The sequence below is a fragment of the Trematomus bernacchii genome, unplaced genomic scaffold (genome assembly GCF_902827165.1).
Source record: "Trematomus bernacchii unplaced genomic scaffold, fTreBer1.1, whole genome shotgun sequence".
Classification (NCBI taxonomy): domain Eukaryota; kingdom Metazoa; phylum Chordata; class Actinopteri; order Perciformes; family Nototheniidae; genus Trematomus; species Trematomus bernacchii.
Window position 1 is genome coordinate 10625935 of NW_022988043.1, and position 18960 is coordinate 10644894.

Here is an 18960-nt window from a genome sequence, read left to right on the forward strand (position 1 = left end):
TTCAAACAGAAGACTAAATATAACCTAAAGAAAAGTTTAGCACTTATGCACCCATCATCGACCCTTACTCAAATAAACTAAGCCACTTAGAAAACAGGATTAAGTCTCAGTCAAAGTCAGAGGTCAGTGACACACATGCAGGCATCAATTCCATCAAATCTCTTCCTGTCACACACTCACACAGCACCTTGGTAAGAGCCTTGTTAGTTGTGAGGTGAGAACACAAAGGGTGTCTACTTGAGTCAGAATTGGATTTGTGTCTAACAGGATAGATAGAAGTAACAAGACAGAGACACAGCAAGAGTGGAGTTGACAACTGCAGCCTCTGGATCAGATTTTCGAGTGGAAGCAAACCTGTGTCTTCAACAACATATCTCTACAGGTGTACAGTGAAACAGACAGCAATTTGGAGCTGATAATCAGAGGCATATAGGAGAGGAAGAGGTAGGCAAGGTGACAAGATACGGAGAAAGTGTTATCCGGCGGCTTGTGACCGAGAAACCTGAGATGCTGTTTTGTCTGAACCTTCGTGTCCAGTGAGCTGAACACACACCCTGTCTCTTCTGGACTCAGCCTCCTTTATGTTTGAGCGCTCCAAGCATTCCTCTATCTGTTTATAAACATGCAGAACATTTTAGCTTACATTAGGAGTGGATATTTATAGATGTTCCTCTTTTTGTCAAGTCCCAGACTGCCACTATTCATAAGCAGTGAGGCAGAGCAATGTTCCAAGACTCCCTCACCCCGTTTTAACAATCTTCCAATCATATTTTTTGGTCTATATCATAATGATAAAGATCATACACGCCATTTAACCTGCATCGTAATTCTCCAGCATTTTACTTGATCTTCATCAGTTTTCATTTTCCTTATCAATTAACTGAAAGCTGCACTCATCTGTATTTTTAAGTTTACATGTTTATAAAATGATGTTTCTTGTAGTGGAAAACCTGCAAAGAATAATGAAATTACTTTTTTTAATAGTGATACATACAGGACAGTAACACATATTCAAATTAACGCTAATGTTGCGTCTTATCTGTATCACAAACAATGGCTTATTTACAATGTTCACCACAAAGAAACGAAAGGTCAAAACATCAAATATGGTCTTTAAACTGCTTCTTCAATTGAACCAGACATTTAAACTTCGATGTGCATCTTGATTTAAACGATTATGTTATCTTTTAAATTGCCATGAGGAACTTTTGTAGTTACCGACTAATCGATTAATTTACTAATTGTTTCAGCACAGATTTCATCAGAACATGGGGCTCTGCAGAGCACAGCTGTCAGCTCACCCAAGGGTGGTCTTGTAATGAGCTGCTATTAGCCCCTAATCAGACCATTAGCCAGGCTGCAGCCTCCCTGTGACACGCTCCGTTTGTTTTTACCTTTCAGTGTAGGTGGACAGGAATGATTGAAGTGGCATGCTTTTGTGAGCGTGTGTGTTTGTGTGTAGTTCTCTGTTCCTTTGTTTGAAGCATGTGGGAGTCTCCATGCACTTCTCTTTCAGAGGGAGGTATTACCAGTGACGTCTGACCTTTCTTAGACCGAGCGGTTAGCGGACGATCTTAGAGCCGGCCGAGTCCTGCAGCGCCTGTCTGCTGCGATGATGTAAGACTCAGGCCTGCCTCACCATGAGAGCTCATACACAATTTATAATTGTCTTTCATCGTCAGGCTCAACTACTATTATAACGTTAGTTTTTGGGATATTTAATCAAGCATTAGTTTTTTTGTTTCAACATTTTGTTTTCAACTCATAATCACTTCTTTATTATGTTATTGCACACTCCCTACTGCCATTCAGTTGTGATTGGGCAGTTAGATTAGGCAGGAAAAGGAAACACATTTGTTTTATTAAAGATCTCCCAGCGGCTGTCCTGAGAGAGAAGTGAAAAAAATGTTGGCACATGTATTTGAGAGAGAGGTAGAGGGAGTAACCCCCCTGCTTTCTATAATGTTAAAGTCTTAACCTTAATACCAGATTTTGATCATGTAGTCTTTGGGTTGCCCCTAGGCCTAAAAGAGATTAAGGAATACAGAGAGGAGGCAAAGTGCTTTTAATGTTGCTACATCCCCCCCAGGATGTGTGCTGTTCATAGTGAACAGCAGAAAAACAGACTGATTGACTTTAGACATCCTTAAGAGAAAGAAAAAACTAAAGACTGATGCGAGGAAAAAGTGACATAATGCTGTATGTATGTGTTTATGCTGGTAGTAATATTCACAAAGGATGTCTTCATGTGTTATTAGCTCAGCACGCTGCAGGGTACAGAGGCGGCTAAGCACACTGGGACACAGTAAGATAGATAGAGATGGTCTTCTTTGAGTTTCTCAGATACTTTTGCTCAGTTGTGGCAACGCAGACAGGGTTACATAATGCAACATTTGTTATTAGGCACACCATTTGGTATATGTATCACTTTGTCTTCTTTGTCTTTTGTCTTTCTGTTTTTTCCCCCCGCCTACTACAATTACGTTTTTGCAGAAATTCATGCTCCCTCTGGGATGAATTGCAATGAATTAGGTGATTTCTTTCCATGCCACAATCAAGTCACATTCTCTGTCTTATCCAATAGAATATCACAGTGGTTGCCAAACTTAATGTCATTCTATGTCTACTTGTGATGTCATTGTAACAGACTGCATACTCGTCGTTATATATATATATATATATGTATCAAATATCATAATCAATAAATGTTGTTTAGCAGAATTATTATTTTCCATTACCAAGTCATTTTCATTTAAATCTCATTACTCACTGTTGAGATCCAGACCTACAGGTCAAACATCCCTGATCTAATTTGTTGATTGCATCGTGTTTGTTTAGACATTCATATTCCCTGCTGAGATTGGGGATCCCCGACTTTCATTTTAAGGACAACTTAAAGGTTGACACTAGATTCAAGTGAAGTATGTCGGCAACTATGGTGGTTTATTCGATATACATATATTTATATCATATACAATGTAATGGAGTCTATCATGCCACCTCAGGATGAACTGTAATAACTCACGTGCTGCCGTAACGCCACCATTAAGTCAAAATGACTGTCATTGTGAGCAGGAGCCTTGCAAAGCACTATAAACTACTACACTTGTTAATTTTGTGGTCTTGTTTATAAGAATGTTTCGGTTTCATTACTGTGTTTTATGTGACTTTGGCTCATTGATTGCCATGTGTGATCATTATTCAATGAACATGATCCTGTAACACCTCGTAATAGAATAGAACAAAAATATATCTGCGATTGGGTGTTTGAACAGATGATGACAAATACAACTGGAGTATTTACTTCAGTTTTCAACATGATTTTGTTGTCTGCATTATGTGAAAAGTTTTCATTTTTCACAGGCACCCTGCAAAACTGGTGAGTAGGAGGGAAGGTGGTAGTTGTGTTGTCAATAAAACCAGACATAGCAGGCAGAGGGCTACTACATGTGATATTACTCTACAGCCTGTACTTACTTTCTCACTTTTACCTACGTCTTGATTGTAGGAAACAACACAAGTGACAGGCTTCTCAGAAAGGCCTCTAAAACAGTGACTGATTTGATGAAATTACTTCCTTCCTCCTGTTTGATTCAACCCCTCGGCTGTGAATTTTTTCTTATCCAATGTGAACACAATGTACAGATCACATATCACCTGGCTGATCCTGTTTATGCAGTTGTTCCATACTTCAACATCAAGAGCAGTATATTGCAGTGTATCTGGCAGGCTTTTAGACCTAGCATCAACACTGCACTCTGCGTCCTTTTCTTAGGTGAAAGCCCTCACCCTGTTTGTGACCCATTACCCTCCTCTGTGTGAGTTGGAGCGGGTGTATCCTGAACACGTGTCTAACTTCCACATGGCTTTCCTACTCAATGAACCTGACATCAACACTGACGGTATGCGTGTGCCCATTGTTGTGTGTATTTCAAAAATGATTTCAACGTTTTTATGTCACGGATTGTCGGTTACATTTACATGAATCTTACTTTTTTTTAATCATAATCACGTTGCACTTGCTGATTTTTAACTTGTTTATCTATATATATGTGCATATGCTGACAGACGGAGAGGTTCAGCCAGAGTTCATCACTTTCCTCTACCAGCTAACTGAAGGAGCTGCAGGACGGAGCTACGGTCTCAATGTCGCCCGATTGGCTGACATCCCAGTCCCTATACTACACACTGCTGCACGCAAAGCTCGAGAGCTGGAGAACACGGTCAACGCCAGGAGGTACAGCAAACACGAATACACGTACAAATCTTATCATGAAGGCAGTTCTTTTATCTTTACTCCTGATGTTCGCCAGGTGAACAGAAGAAAAATATGTGGTTCTGCCTTTTTTGTGCTTGAGCGCCTTAAAACACCTTTATGATATAAACACAAGTTGCATTGTGGGAAATGTAGGACTTTGGAGCCTGACCCATATCAAAGAGTAAAATTCAGCCTCCTCTGCTTTGATTTCTACTTTCAAGTCCCCCAAGATTATTCCAGTTTAATACTTCCTTTAAAACCTCTCAAAATAAACCGTTTTCCTGTGCAAATGGAGCTTTACTGCTTATAAAAGAGATAACTCAAGAAAGCTCTGCTGACACTATACTGAATGTTTATTTAAACTTTAGACTCACATGAACTTGATTTAATTTTGTGCTAAGACCTTTGAAGCAATAATAGTGGAAAATCAGACCGCTGAAAAATGTGGCCTCTTTAATTCTAAGGGATGGAATTCCAGTTTTAGCTGCTTTTAGTTTAGGTTACTTTGGCTGCATCTCACTTCGGTTAAACAAAATTCTTGCGTCCCTCACTTGCGGAAGGAAACCACGAGAAGCAGGGAAATGAGTTTTAGGAGCAATGGGACGTCCTTTCCTCCGGAGCGTCACGTGAAGTGACGTCCGTTTGTGATGACGCCGCACAGCTGATCGTCTGACAACAGCCAGCTCTGTCCCCGTTATTTTCACAAACACCCCCGCCTCTGTTAGTACACATTTACTGACACAAACATTTGTATCATCTGTTGTAGACCCAAATAAATAAAATAAAATAAGAACTAATTCTCAAAAAAGATAAACGCCATTCTTAAAATGTATAAACGAACATTAGTTTGATTAATATTGATTAGAGTGCACAATATAAATAAAATAATTGAGAGAAGAAAAAGAGACATGTTATCTATCAAAACCCAGTTAGATTAACATTCATTGGATTGCACACTTTGTTTGTTTGTGTGGATATGTAGCAAATTAACATTTTAATAGCACTTAATGACTGACTGAATGGAAATGATAATAAATGAAAATGTAAAACGAAAAAAGCGATCATGAAAATGTTTCCAATAAATGAATAAAATGATTTTTGACCACTTTGTTGTTCAGATATATCACATATTTGTAACTAAATGATACATTAATTGACAAAACACAGTATAAACTGAGTTGTGACTCCCGTGAGTTTCATGTGTTTTCTTCACTCCGCTGGGAAACTGCTCTCATGTCAAGAAGCAACAGATCAGTGCATGCGCTGCATCGTCCAATCAGTGAACGATACACAGGCTGCGTCTCACTTCTCTTATTTTTCATTTCCTCGCTCCTCGGTCTCGGTCTCACCGGAAGTTGATTTGTCTGCTGCGCCATCTTGAGTAGCGTCCCAGTGGCCTTATTTGTGCCGGAGGACAGAGGATCGAGGAGCGATAACGGAGGAGCGATAACCGAGGAACCACCAGACCATCCTCGGGTGAAATCCTCAGACACTCGCCCCGCCCCCTTACTGTGTATCGCTCACTGATTGGACGATGCAGCGCATGCACTGATCTGTTGCTTCTTGACATGAGAGCAGTTTCCCAGCGGAGTGAAGAAAACACATGAAACTCACTGGAGTCACTCCTCAGTTTATACTGTGTTTTGTTTCAATGAATGCATCATTCAGTTACAAATATGTGATATATCTGAACAACAAAGTGGACAAAAATCATTTTATTCATTTATTGGAAACATTTTCATGATCGCTTTTTTCGTTTATACATTTTAAGAATGGCGTTTATTTTTTTTGAGAATGAGTTCTTATTTTATTTTATTTATTTGGGTCTACAACAGATGATACAAATGTTTGTGTCAGTAAATGTGTACTAACAGAGGCGGGGGTGTTTGTGAAAATAACGGGGACAGAGCTGCTGTCAGACGATCAGCTGTGCGGCGTCATCACAAACGGACGTCGCTTCACGTGACGCTCCGGAGGAAAGGACGTCCCATTGCTCTTAAAACTCATTTCCCTGCTTCTCGTGGTTTCCTTGCGTCTCTCCATGCTTCCCTGGTGGGAGGGACTAGTCGCAGGGAAACGACGCAAGTGAGGGACGCAAGGATTCCATTTAACCGAAGTGAGATGCAGCCACAGTAAGGGGGCGGGGCGAGTGTCTGAGGATTTCACCGGAGGATGGTCTGGTGGTTCCTCGATTATCGCTCCTCCGTTATCGCTCCTCGATCCTCCGGCACAAATAAGGCCACTGGGACGCTACTCAAGATGGCGCAGACAAATCAACTTCCGGTGATACCGAGACCGAGGAGCGAGGAAATGAAAAATAACCGAAGTGAGACGCAGCCTTTGAAAATGTTGATTCGGCAACATAACAGAAGTTTTATAGAGTCTTCCTACAGTAAAGAGTTGCAGCTATTACCACCTCTGGTAATGTCGGACATTTAGCATATATTGTATTTAAATGTTGCTTCAAATGCAGACACAGGATAGGCTTTCAATAGTTCCTCGTTTTAAATTCTGATTTTAAATTAATGTTCTTAATCGGGTCTAATTCCATTTTAATTAATCTAAATGTGCTGGAATGGCTAATTTAGTCAACTTTGTCACATTCTTGTAATGGAATATTTTCACCCAGGGGGTTCAAATCTCATTATCGCTATTCTAAGTATTAAGATGAGCAATATTTTTTTTAATGTAGATGTAGAAAGGTGTTTCTGTTAGAAGGAACGACACAGCCAGACATCGATGTTTGGCTTACAATTGAGTAAGGAAGTGGAAATATGGCAAATTCCTTTGCTGTCAAAATTTCAGCATATTGCACTTTCTCTCAATACACTTTTTTTCCTCTGTAAGTGTGTACACTGCATCTCCTTCACTCTGTAACAGACATCCTACTGGGACTTGATTGCTGCTTAGCCTCTGCCTTAGTAATCCTCACAATATGAAATATCTGACACACACTCACACTCACACTCACACACACACACACACACACACACACACACATCTCTGTCAATGTAATCCTCCCTATATTAAATGTTTGTCCTTTGCTGAAGTGAAGCCGTGCTGAGTAAACAATAATCGTACACAGAGGAGTTGGACTGCTGGTTGTACGTAAAGAAGAGGGATTTTTTTGTGCTCTCACACACGGTGTATTTAGGCTGAACACAAACAGGGGATGTGAGAATATACAATAGTCTAATATACAATGTTTTGTTAAACTGTTTGTCACTGTGTTTTTGTCTCCGTTCCTTTAGGAGGACAAAAAAACTTCTCTCAGATCTCTTGAGCATCTCGGACAGATCATCCCTCATGGCGTGGTTGCAGTCACACTCTTCATTGGTGCAACACCAGGAAAACACACACCCTGCAATCAGTGAATGATCCTGCTCAAAGAAGAATACACACAGAGGTTCAGAAGTACAAACTTGTCTTAGAATGAGTGGAGTCGTTTTTGTTAGTATTTGCGTGTGCGTGTCACCATGTACTGTAGCTGTATTCCAAATATCAGTTCATACGGACTGACAAGATTTAACTTCCAGACTATATTTGAAATCAATGTTTGATGATTAAAAAATGAAAAAAATATACCAACGTGTCACTTGCTGTTCTTCACCTTAAAAAAACTTTGATGCAGCTGGACCTTTGATGTATTTTTGATTTTTCCTCACAGTCTTCTTTCTTTTAAATATTTGGAACTTACATTACCCAAAATGCATCTCGACGCTTGCGATTGGAAATGTGTTTGTTACGCTAGTAGCAGCTAGGGGTCTTTTAGCCTGCTACCTCTGGGCCTGGGTTTTTCAAATATGCTATCTTTCAAGACCTGTAGATTTTAATTTCTTAAATTGCTGGAATTTCCATTTAAACAAAAAATGTTCATGCTTAACATTGAACACTACATTAGTTCTGTTATGGTATAAAAGTGGTTGATGCAACACTTTAAGCCTATACTTATTCAGCAACGAATCACATTTGCCTGTAAGAAAATATGCATTAGCCCTACATACATGTAGCTCTTTCACTCACTCTCACTGTCAAACACACACATACACGCACACACACAACTCACGCTCCGCCTTTCAATTCACCAACTCCAAGATCAGCCCGCACCAGCAGAGAGAGAGAAAGAGAGAGTTGAATGGAGAGAGAGAGAGAGAGAGTTAAAGGAGGGTGAGAGAGAGAGTTGCCACTGTCAAAGCCGATTACAGTTTATCTGGTCTGTGATTCTGTCACTGTCCACTTGAGGGTTCTCCACTTTGTGGACGAGACGCTCCCGCTTTCTCCTGCTTGATTGTTTGCCGAGCAGCATGGATGTACTGTAGTGTAGCGGGACTCAGACACCTCTACCATGAGTTCCTCTGCAGACGCGCTCCTGTCAGCGGGGCAACTTTATGGTGCGCCATGCTGCCGCTGAGCCGCGCGCCACTCGGTGGGAAAGTTCTCGTTGTGAACCCCGCTTGTCCTACTTTCTTCACTTTGCTATACCGTGTGACAAAATGCAGAAAAGCGTCCGCTACAACGAAGGGCACGCGCTCTTTCTATCGGCTGTAGCGCGTAAAGAGGGGACTAAGCGCGGCTATCTGAGCAAAAAGACGGCGGAGAACAGCCGATGGCACGAGAAGTTCTTCGCCCTCTATCAGAATATATTGTTCTACTCCGAGAACGAGCAAAGCACGAGACCCGCCGGGATTTACCTGTTGGAAGGATGCACCTGCGAGCGCGCGCCGGCACCCAAGACATCTACCACTGGGAGGGAAGCGCTGGAGAAACAGGTCAGAGTTTTTCACTCAACACTGATGTGTATGAAAGTTCTCACATATTTTCTGATGATCCCCCAAATCTGCCCAAACCCCCATTACATCATCCTGGTGCAGTCACTGATTGTAAGTCCAAAGAGATGCATATCTGGAAGCTGATATGTCTTGTTTATCATATAACCCATGGCCACCAAGGTCTTTCTAGAATATCTGTTGTTTATTTACATTGAAAGAAACATAAATGAAGAAATTACAAGTTAAAATTGTTTCATCACTCAAAGGGACGCCCATGTAGGCTACAGTAAAAAAAAAAAAAAAGAGCAAGTGGCTCATGCAGCGTCAGACTGAAGTGGCTGCAGCAGCTCAGCCTCTCTGCAGTGTCAAGAGCTCCAAGTGCATCATCCCCGAGCAGGTGATCACCCCCCCAAAGATTCAGATGTGCCAGAAAGAGCAGGCTGCCAGGAGAGTTAGGTTCCAAAAAGCATGTCTTCTTCTAATTTAAAAACAAAAACCAGGTCCTTTTATATTAATATATTTCTTTTTTGTACTCTCTTAAGTACTTCTCTTTATCTCTGAGGTCATAACATTTGCCCGCTGTCTCCCCAAAACGTACTTGATTTGAAACCTGTTTAAAATGACCCTGATAATCCATCACAAATGTATTATAAACGATAGGAAGTTATTCTGAACACCACCTTTTTCAGTCAAGCTTGACATTTTTTCTTATCCCACAGTCAAATTCATATAGTCTGACAGTGGGAGGAAAGTAGAAATGCAGCAACAGGTTCTTTCATTTAACCTAATGAATTCTATACATCTGGAAAATACGTTTGATTCTACACACAATATTTGTATTTAGCAGTGCAACAAATCCACATCATCTTTACATTGAATGAAACATGTATTCCCTATCTTCCCACTATCTCATATGAATGTATTTTTGCTTTATTTAGTTACACCTCATCCGCTTGGAATATTTAGTGTTTTTTTTGTAATCTTGTTATCTGAATTACTATTGAAAATAAACCCTTGTTTAAGCAATGCAGTGCTGTGGACCCATTTCTAAATCCTGCAAATGCTGATGAAGGTCAGAGATTCTTGACTTAAAGGCAGTAATGGGGGAGGGAGTATTTTTTGGCAAATCTGTTGGTGATGTGTTCCTAAGAGCTGCCTCAGCATTGTTGCTCCAACAGCTAGGTAGATCTGGTTGCTAGGAAACATTTGAATTATAGTCCTACCATGTGCACATGAATTTCATTGAGAAAAAATTAAACTGATCACATGTTTTCAGCTTGCCTCAGATATGTGAATAGTCCTCATTACATTAACAATTTAGGGGGAGGGATATACTGCATGTTACAGTGCATTCTTTACAGATGTATGCAAATGTCCAGTGGCTGACAGGTGGAAATGCTCTAAAATGGCCATATACACTTCCATTAGGAGAAACGCTCTGCAGCTTCAGAAACTATGCAAATATCCTCATAATCAAGATGATGAAGGAGGACAGATATCTCTTTTTGAGGGCAACATTGCATGTGGTTCTAACTCTTAACACCTAATATTGGTACTGATGTTAGCATGGAACCCGCCTCTTTTCTTTTATCCACACTCACACTGACTGTCTCACTCTCCCCCCATCTGTCTACAGCTGTGATGTTTAATTAGGGTTATTTTCAATTTGCCTTCAGCTGAAACCTGGTGTGCTCCAAAGTCATGTGTATCCATAGCCATGCACACGAGCGACACATATAAACCCAATATCATTGTATTTTTGAACACTGTATCTGGCTTATAAGGCGGTGTATGTGCGCAGGTGTATATGAAGATGATATCTCAGTTAAGGATACGTTTAGGCTGCTCCTGGGTCTTTTTTCCTTATGCAAAGGGTTGTTAGGATAAAGTGAGAGAAGGCCTTCCATCTCTTCATCAGTCACGCTGGCTCTTCACTGTTTTTTTGTGCAGTAGAGTGAGTCTGCCAGCAACCTACTGTATTCACACCCCCACAGTGAGCCACAATGCAACCACACAAATAACACACATCTACTGCCCTCTCTCTCTCTGTGTTGTACTCTCAGAAAGACACAAACCCCTTCAAATTATTTAGAGAGCATACACACTGGTCTGAATGGTTTCCACAGCGACTGTGGACGTGCATTGCTGATATGAACAGGTGATTGTCTGTGTGTGTGGTGTGTGTGGAAAAGACCAGATTTAGCTGTGTATAGTTGTCAACCCCCCCTCCCCCCATCATCAAGTGTTGGGTTGGGTTTTGAGAAGCACAGTTATACAGAGGCCGTGAACCAGGAGAGTGCTGGTATTGCTTTATTGAATGACAGTTTGCCATGTTGTAGAAACAATTGTGGTTGGACTTCGTTGGACTATAGGTTGGTAACATCATTGAGTTGTGCCAGAGCCAGGATCCAAATACATAAGGAGACAAACTGAGAAAATCAATGCTACATTTATTAAAACAAATTATAGCCTTACCATAATAAAGCTATACATTAGAGTTGTTTCTTCAAATTGATGTTTTTCTCCTTGGGTTAAAGGAAATGTTTTTTAAGTGTTTCTAAAATGCCAATATTTCCTTGTTTCAATAATTGTTGGCACTTCAGGGCCACCTTACTGTTGGTAGCACTGAAAAGACCGTTCTATATCAGCGTTATTATATATTGGAAAATTGAGAATAGGATATAGATCAATAGTATATTAAAGTTTCGTGTTTGTAGATGTAAGGCTCAGTATCGTGATAAAGGATGCTTCCAAAGGAATAAGGAGATTGTAGTTATATAACATAATCATCATAATTAAAGGTTAATTCAATGCTGTGATTGCATAACGACTGCTATGACTTGAATAAAGTGGGTTTTTGTTGAGATACTGTATCTATCCATAAGAGTTATTTGTGTGTGTGTGTGTGTGTGTGTGTGTGTGTGTGTGTGTGTGTGTGTGTGTGTGTGTGTGTGTGTGTGTGTGTGTGTGTGTGTGTGTGTGTGTGTGTGTGTGTGTGTGTGTGTGTGTGTGTGTGTGTGTGTGTGTGTGTGTGTGTGTGTGTGTGTGTGTGTGTGTGTGTGTGTGTGTGTGTGTGTGTGTTCTAAACATCTCTTTCAGAGCCTCCTGTTTTTGTGCTGCTGCTCGCCCTAATCGTCTGCATCAAGGCACCAATTCTTGCCATATTACTGGATTCTGATTTGCTTCCATCCGCAGGCTGCTTTTCATTTTTCTCTTTAGTCTTATGCCAGGACTTTGAGCCATTGTGGACCTAATTAGTGTCAGATAACAATTTGCAGCTGGCATGCATCTTAAAATCTGTCTCATGTGTTTGAAATACTGCACTAATCAAAGAAGGGTCAATGAGGGGGGGAACTTTAAAGAAAACACTCCTGGTAAAACAACGTTCTTTTGTCTTATTCTTCAGTGTCTATGAAAACTATTGCCTCCAAATTGTCAGAAGTTCATGACAAAGCTTATTTAAAGAAGTAGAACACAGTTTTGGGAAATATACTTGTTTGTTGCCCTTTCACACTAAGCTAATGTAGAGCCATTGGTGAGCATCTGTCGTCCTTGTATTCCTATGTTTCCGATGTTTAGTGATCTGGGATAACACTTTTGGGTCATCTAAAGTTGTGTAAAAATTGTCTCAAAACTTACAATATGTTACCAAATGCAGAACATACAATGAAAAAACTGAAATCTGTTAACATAATACATTTAAGTAAAGTCCACATTTCAGTTTTTTCAGTGTAGGTACTGGTTGGCTTTTGGTTGTAATCTTTGCAGTGTGACACAGACAAGGTGAGGGGACACAACAGTCAACCTTTGTTGAGTTCTTTGCAGGTACGTTGCAGAGTGGCCCTGGGTCTAAACATTCAATGCCAGTTTGTGATGTTTCCAGCTAGGACACTTTATATTGCCCCTTTGGGGAATGACTGGGGAATTTGACTTTCTTAAGTTATTCCTTAAAACCTTCTCCACCCCTGCTTCATCGATATAGATTGGAGTCCTTTTTTTTCAAGAATCCCAAGCAGCTCTTCTGGGTTTGTAGTCGTTGAGTGGTATGTTATTCTCTGAAGACTACTCTGCAAAATTGTTGATTTTCTGCTTACTCCAAATATAGTCAATGTTTGTATCCCAGCCTAAAACGTCAGTGTTGTCCGCAAACTTCTCTCCCTAATGGGGGCTGCAGTGATCGATGTTTAGCACACAGCCCGAGGTGCTCGGTGTTAAACAGTTAAGCAGACAAGGTAATGGGGAGAGATTGTATTGATGGCAAGCAGAGATCAACAACCAGTAAGACCAGAAATCATCACCATATGTTTTTGGAAAGGGAGTAGTAAAAAGATATGGCCATTATGAACATAACATTGTAATGATGCATTTCATTTGCAGTTTTTTCTGCGATAGGACAACGTGATATGACTAGCCTCTTTAGGACAGCTGAATTCAGCAGGTCTACAATTGTTTACAAAACTTACGTCAGTCATCTCACTGCCTCAAGGCAGAGTAGAGGTGAGAATAATATATAAAACACACCTAGCCGATACAAATTATTCCATCACATCTCATCCTTCACCGGCACTGGGCTGTTCATGGGGACGCCACGGGTGATAAAGCTCTCGGGGCATGGAGCCTCTGTTCTCTTTAGTGGTGTTATTGTTATTGCTGGAGCTGCTTCCATATACAATACACACTCCTCCTGTCACCAGCTACAGGTGTTGATGTTGAATGGTGACACAGAGAAAAAAGGATACACTAGGGCTGCTCAATTAATCGTATTTTAATCGCAATTATGATTATGGCTTGCAACGATTACGAAAACAACGTAATCGCAATAAAACGATTATTTATTTATTATTATTATTACTTTTTTCTTTTTTTATTACATTTTCTTTTTATTGGTTTTTCAGTTGAATTATACATAAAGTTCAGGGTAATCAACTGTTAAAACATACTGTTCAAAAAAATTGTTTTCCAATAGATTGATGTTTTCAAAGTAAATGGATAATCGTTTTTAATAATCGTGATATCAATTATTGACCCAATTAATCGAGATTATGATGCCATAATCGAGCAGCCCTACACACATATCCCATGAGGAGTTTATAAAATAAACTTTAGCGTCGGGTAATGGGATTGTCAAGTAGTTTCATGTGTGCTTGTTGTTTTCTGCACAGAGTTTATGAGCAGTGTATTTTACAGGATCAGGCAATACTCAAGAATATCGTAAAACAGATTTATGGTGGGTTTAGGCACTTCTGCTGTTGCACCCTGGGAGTCGTAGATCAAACTTTCCAATCCAGCATGTAATGCATTCAGGCGGCAGGATGTTTGCCGATGGTGACTGAGCAACTGTAAAGTATTAACTGTGTAATATGGAAAACAACGCTCAAAGATATATGATGCGTATTTATGTATGTTTTTGATGTAGTGTACGAAGACAACAGTGAGTGTAAACAGTGGTGGAGGGGAGCTATACGTTTTGACATGAAATAAACAGACAGATAATCCCTGATCAGGTTAAGGCAGAAAACCTATTGATATAACATAACATTATTTGTATGCCTACATACAGTATGTGTGTTTTATATGTGTGTGTTTCTAAAAGAAAGCGAGAAAGAGGGCCCCATACTTTGTTATAAAAACTTCTCTGGAGGAAGTGAACAGCATGGAGGGAAATAAAGAAACAGCAGGATGTGGGATGTGGATTCAGTGATCGTCACATTAGCTGGTACATCATTAGTTGAATTCAGTGCTTACATAAAGTTCTGCGGCTGCTGTCGCTGTCAGATAAATGTTTTGTATCTCTTCAAAAATAATAAGCCTACAGGAAATTAAAACGAACATGTTCTTTCTAATGTGATACAGTTTGGATTTCTGGAATGAATGGTTGTTATGGTTGTAGAAATTCAGAGATGAAGGGGCAACATGAAGAAAAGGGCAGCTGCTAAGGACTCAGTCTTTGTACGCCGGGTGCCTGTTTCTTTCAAAGTTTATAAATTGTCTTGGGGAAATATTGATATTACAAACGGGAATCCAGAAAATACTTTATATCCAAGAAGATCTTTAGAAAAATGCCCATTAACTTTCTGCATTACGTTACTTGCCTGCTCGCTTGCTTAATTGGTAGCCCTGGTGGTTTCTAGACACCAAAAGTAATGTCAATATTGCCGTTTCCAAAGAAACAGTGTTCTCATGACTTTACAACTTGATCACTAAGGATTTCTTGCACACACCCTCCCATGTCGTTTCCACCAGCTCACAATATTTCATGGCTGGCAGCAGGTCCCAGACTTCTTCAAGGCTTGTTATCACTGTGAGGTTGCCTGGAAACCAAAGCAGACTCCAAAAGGGTCTTGGACATGTTGTTTTTCATAACATAACCTGGCATTCAAACAAACAAGATATAACATGGTCACAATTTAGATTTAGAGGTGCTGTTTGGTAAACTTTGGACACAGCCATGATAGCTGTTGCAACAGTTTTCCAGTCTATATGCTAAGCTATGCTAATTAGTTACTGGCAGCCTTTCAAATATCAGACAGGTATGTGCATCAATCTAAAAGAAAATGAATGAGCATATTTCCGTCAATATTTTTTTAAATGGCAAATATGATGGATGTCACCTGACCACTTATTGAAAAAGATGCATGTGCAGGTACCCTAATGTAAAGTAAAAAAGATCATAAGGTACTGTTGTATTATTGAATGCACCATTTTTTGTTATGACATTAGCACTTTGTCTCATTGTTCTTGTCCTTGGCGGATTTGATGAAGCTAGATTAGGCACAAAAAGACATTATAGCCCCTGTGAGAGCACAACAGGAGCTGAGATATGAGAGGAATGGAGGAGGGAGGCTGATCGAGAGACTGGTGGGTAGAAAAGTGATCCAACACCCCTCCTATCCTATTTATCTCTCGTAAGCTTCTTTAGAGAAATGACTTTTACATTGTGACTTTTATTCTTTCAGTTATTGATTCAATCCTTTCAATGGCCAATAACATGTTTTACGACGATATTGTGTATGTCATCATTATCAGTCTATTCATGAAAACCCAAAAGATTATGTCTGCAATATATCTTAGTTATTTAGAAAATTAACCACCATGTTCGAACACTAAGATGTAATAACTTTCATTAGGGTCTTGTGGCTCGTTTTTTATGTAAAAAAAAAGGTTTCCTTTTCATTGTTGCTGCGTTGATATGAAAATGCAACAACCAGTTGTTTGAGGTTAGCTCTGTTTTATCGCTCACTTTTTGTTTGTTATATCTCATTGGTTTTAATCTTTTAAGGGAAAAACAACATGGCTTATATACCTCCACACATAAACACACAGGAATCCAGTTTATCAATGATATTATCAACTCCCTCTGGAGTCACACACACACACACACACACACATGAATCAGGTCTCCTTTCTGTTGTATTTCTCTGTAATGGTATCACCGCCCTGCGGGACTCAGGATCTCTGAGCAGTCCCTGCCTCACCACAGCACTGCAAAGGTGGAGATGCATTTTACATCACAGCCTCCAGTGGAGCCCATCATGTGTTTTTTCTACTTTGTGCTTAGTACATATGGAACTAAGGATAAGGATGAGTTCAAAACCTCTTGCACTTGTTGTAAGACGTTAACGGCAACCAAACTCACATGGCATTGAAAAGAACTGTGATTGGTTTTCCCTGCGGTACCGGTACCTTGTTTTGAACTGTTGTATTTCACTTATTCATAATGCTGTAGTAACACTTTCCTGTACCTTCATGCAAATAGAGGTTGTACTTGTCCTGTTGAATACTTGCTTGCAGTACTTTTTGCTCAGTGGTGGCAGTGTTTAAATATTTGCTTTTATGCAAATAAAGATCAAACAAAGGTAGCAACCTTAGCAGTGTGGCGTTAATATAACCGCAAACATACAATACTGTATATGGAGGTGAGACAGAGCAGTAACGTGATGGCCAATTTCTCTGACTTATACAGTACAGCTTGCTCCACCACCATATCATTTATTTTTTTCTTTATAACCATGCCAGTGGTTTTGCAAGTTTTAGCACATTTACTGAACAACAAAATATGTACAGGGTGTACTGTATATGCGTGTTTTAGAAACTTGACTATTATTTTCCTCTGTTCTTTTTAGATATTGGTTTCTATTCATTTAAGTATGATATGAAAATAGAGGATATTTGAAACGGCAAATATCATTTTCATTTCCAGGATCATTTTTAGATTTTTGGGCTTTTACTACAACAGGTTTACAAGCTTTAGTTTTCCAAAAACAATATTGTCTCATATTCCTGTTTTATTATAACTTTGATACTCAATTTTCTTTAAGCTCCTTTCCTAAAAGAAACCTAATCTGCTGTGGCATACGAGTAAAATATGGTTCAACTCTGCAAAGACAGCTCTCGATATTCAGGTTGGCAGATGGTTCATTCTAATGAACAGCACGGCAAAAAGCATAACAATAATCCATAAGGGTATAGCATGCAAAGTACAGAAGATTTGTAGTTAATAAATCAAAACTTGAAACATACTGGTATGCTCTTTTAAAAACCTGCGGCAGTAAAATGCCAGTCGCTCTGAAAGGCTGACAGTGAGAGTGGTGACAGTCCATCTGCGGTACTGTAACACAACATGGCCTCTCCTCAGCGCAGACACCACAGCAGACAGCCGTGTTGCATCATTGGTTGCTATTCAAGCCTTCCAATCAGCGGTGAATCCTAACAATGTCATCTCTGTTTTAAAATATTTATAACACATGAGTATTTCTGGTTCCCCCAGCCATCGTTTGCCTAATGAATCTATTACCACCAAGTCCAGTTTCATCTTTGACTCTTTAATGTTTAATAGAGAAAAAGGTATTTAATCACAGCACCACTATAAACTTGAGGGGGTGTAGTACGTTTTCATTTCCCAAGTCTCTTTTGCACATGAAAAGAACAAGTCTTATTCTTCACCTCTTCCTGCAGCAAGCAGTTTTAAATGACAGGCCCAAAATTGTTCCTGAATAATAGAATGTGCTTCTATTGTGTCTGTCTTTCTCGGTGGTGGTAAAACACACTCCTTTGTGTCAAGCTGTCAGTTTCACACTCATTTTCCATTATAGCAGCTGCTCAGATTATGCAAAAAGGTGAGTGGTAAATTGGTCTTCGGGTGACATACGGAGCTAAAGAGTAGAGAGAGTCTTTTGTTTTCCTCTCAGTCTTTATTTGTTTAAATTGAATCTCTTACAGTACAACGAAGACCCTGAGGGATAGAAGCTACATTTGAGCTGATTTGAAGGGAGATCGAGCCGGTAGCCCTGGATGGTAGTTGTAGAGTTGACCTCTTACTGCTTTACTGTGTTCCTTTTTCTACTAATGAGGACACAGCACAGTGTTACAATTCATTGCATTACACTGCATTGTTAATGTCACGAGGTCCAGCATGATGCAAAATCTGCTATAAGGATGTGATACCATTACACTTTAATGATTGCTTTGGGGCAATTGGGTCACTGCTGCAGCAAATAGTAGTAGTAGTAGTAGTAGTAGTATACAGCAGGGGTAAAAGAGAATATTAATATAAATATAGGGTAAAAATATTATAAGAATGTGACTTATTTCAACTATTTATACTTACAGTACTTACAACTTAGAGGGTCTGTAGAAATAGAATGTGGAAACTGGCTGTCAAATTCAAAGGGGAATACAGTGTGCAAACTTTACATTATAGAGTACCCTGAAAATTACAACAATACAATTATACACTTCAGATAGATAGGTCTGCCTCCATAATGAGTACTTTTAATTGAGTTATTTTAAATATTCTTTTTTTAGGTATATTCATCAGGACATTTTTTTTTAAATTTAGGACATTTATTGCAGCAGAATAGTATTGCGACCACATCAAATGTATTCCACAATTGAGTTCAAAATGGGAGAAGTCACTGCAGTTTCAAACATTAG

General features: G+C 39.6%; 2 protein-coding genes across 4 annotated transcripts in view; both read left to right on the forward strand.

Moving 5' to 3' along the window:
- Nucleotides 1–7842, forward strand: part of msh3 (mutS homolog 3 (E. coli)) — a 45579-nt gene extending 37737 nt beyond the window's left edge. Inside the window, exons 22-24 of the mRNA XM_034118529.1 lie at nucleotides 3776–3902; nucleotides 4069–4237; nucleotides 7510–7842. Coding sequence (XP_033974420.1) covers nucleotides 3776–3902; nucleotides 4069–4237; nucleotides 7510–7636 — 423 coding nt within the window. The 3' untranslated portion in view covers nucleotides 7637–7842. The remainder of the gene's footprint in view (nucleotides 1–3775; nucleotides 3903–4068; nucleotides 4238–7509) is intronic.
- Nucleotides 7843–8416: 574 nt separating this feature from the next.
- The window catches only part of rasgrf2b (Ras protein-specific guanine nucleotide-releasing factor 2b), a 40863-nt gene continuing 30319 nt past the window's right edge, over nucleotides 8417–18960 (forward strand). For all 3 annotated transcript variants that reach the window (XM_034118087.1, XM_034118088.1, XM_034118090.1), the window contains exon 1: nucleotides 8417–9027. In XM_034118087.1, the coding sequence (XP_033973978.1) occupies nucleotides 8647–9027 (381 nt within the window). In that variant the 5' untranslated portion in view covers nucleotides 8417–8646. The remainder of the gene's footprint in view (nucleotides 9028–18960) is intronic.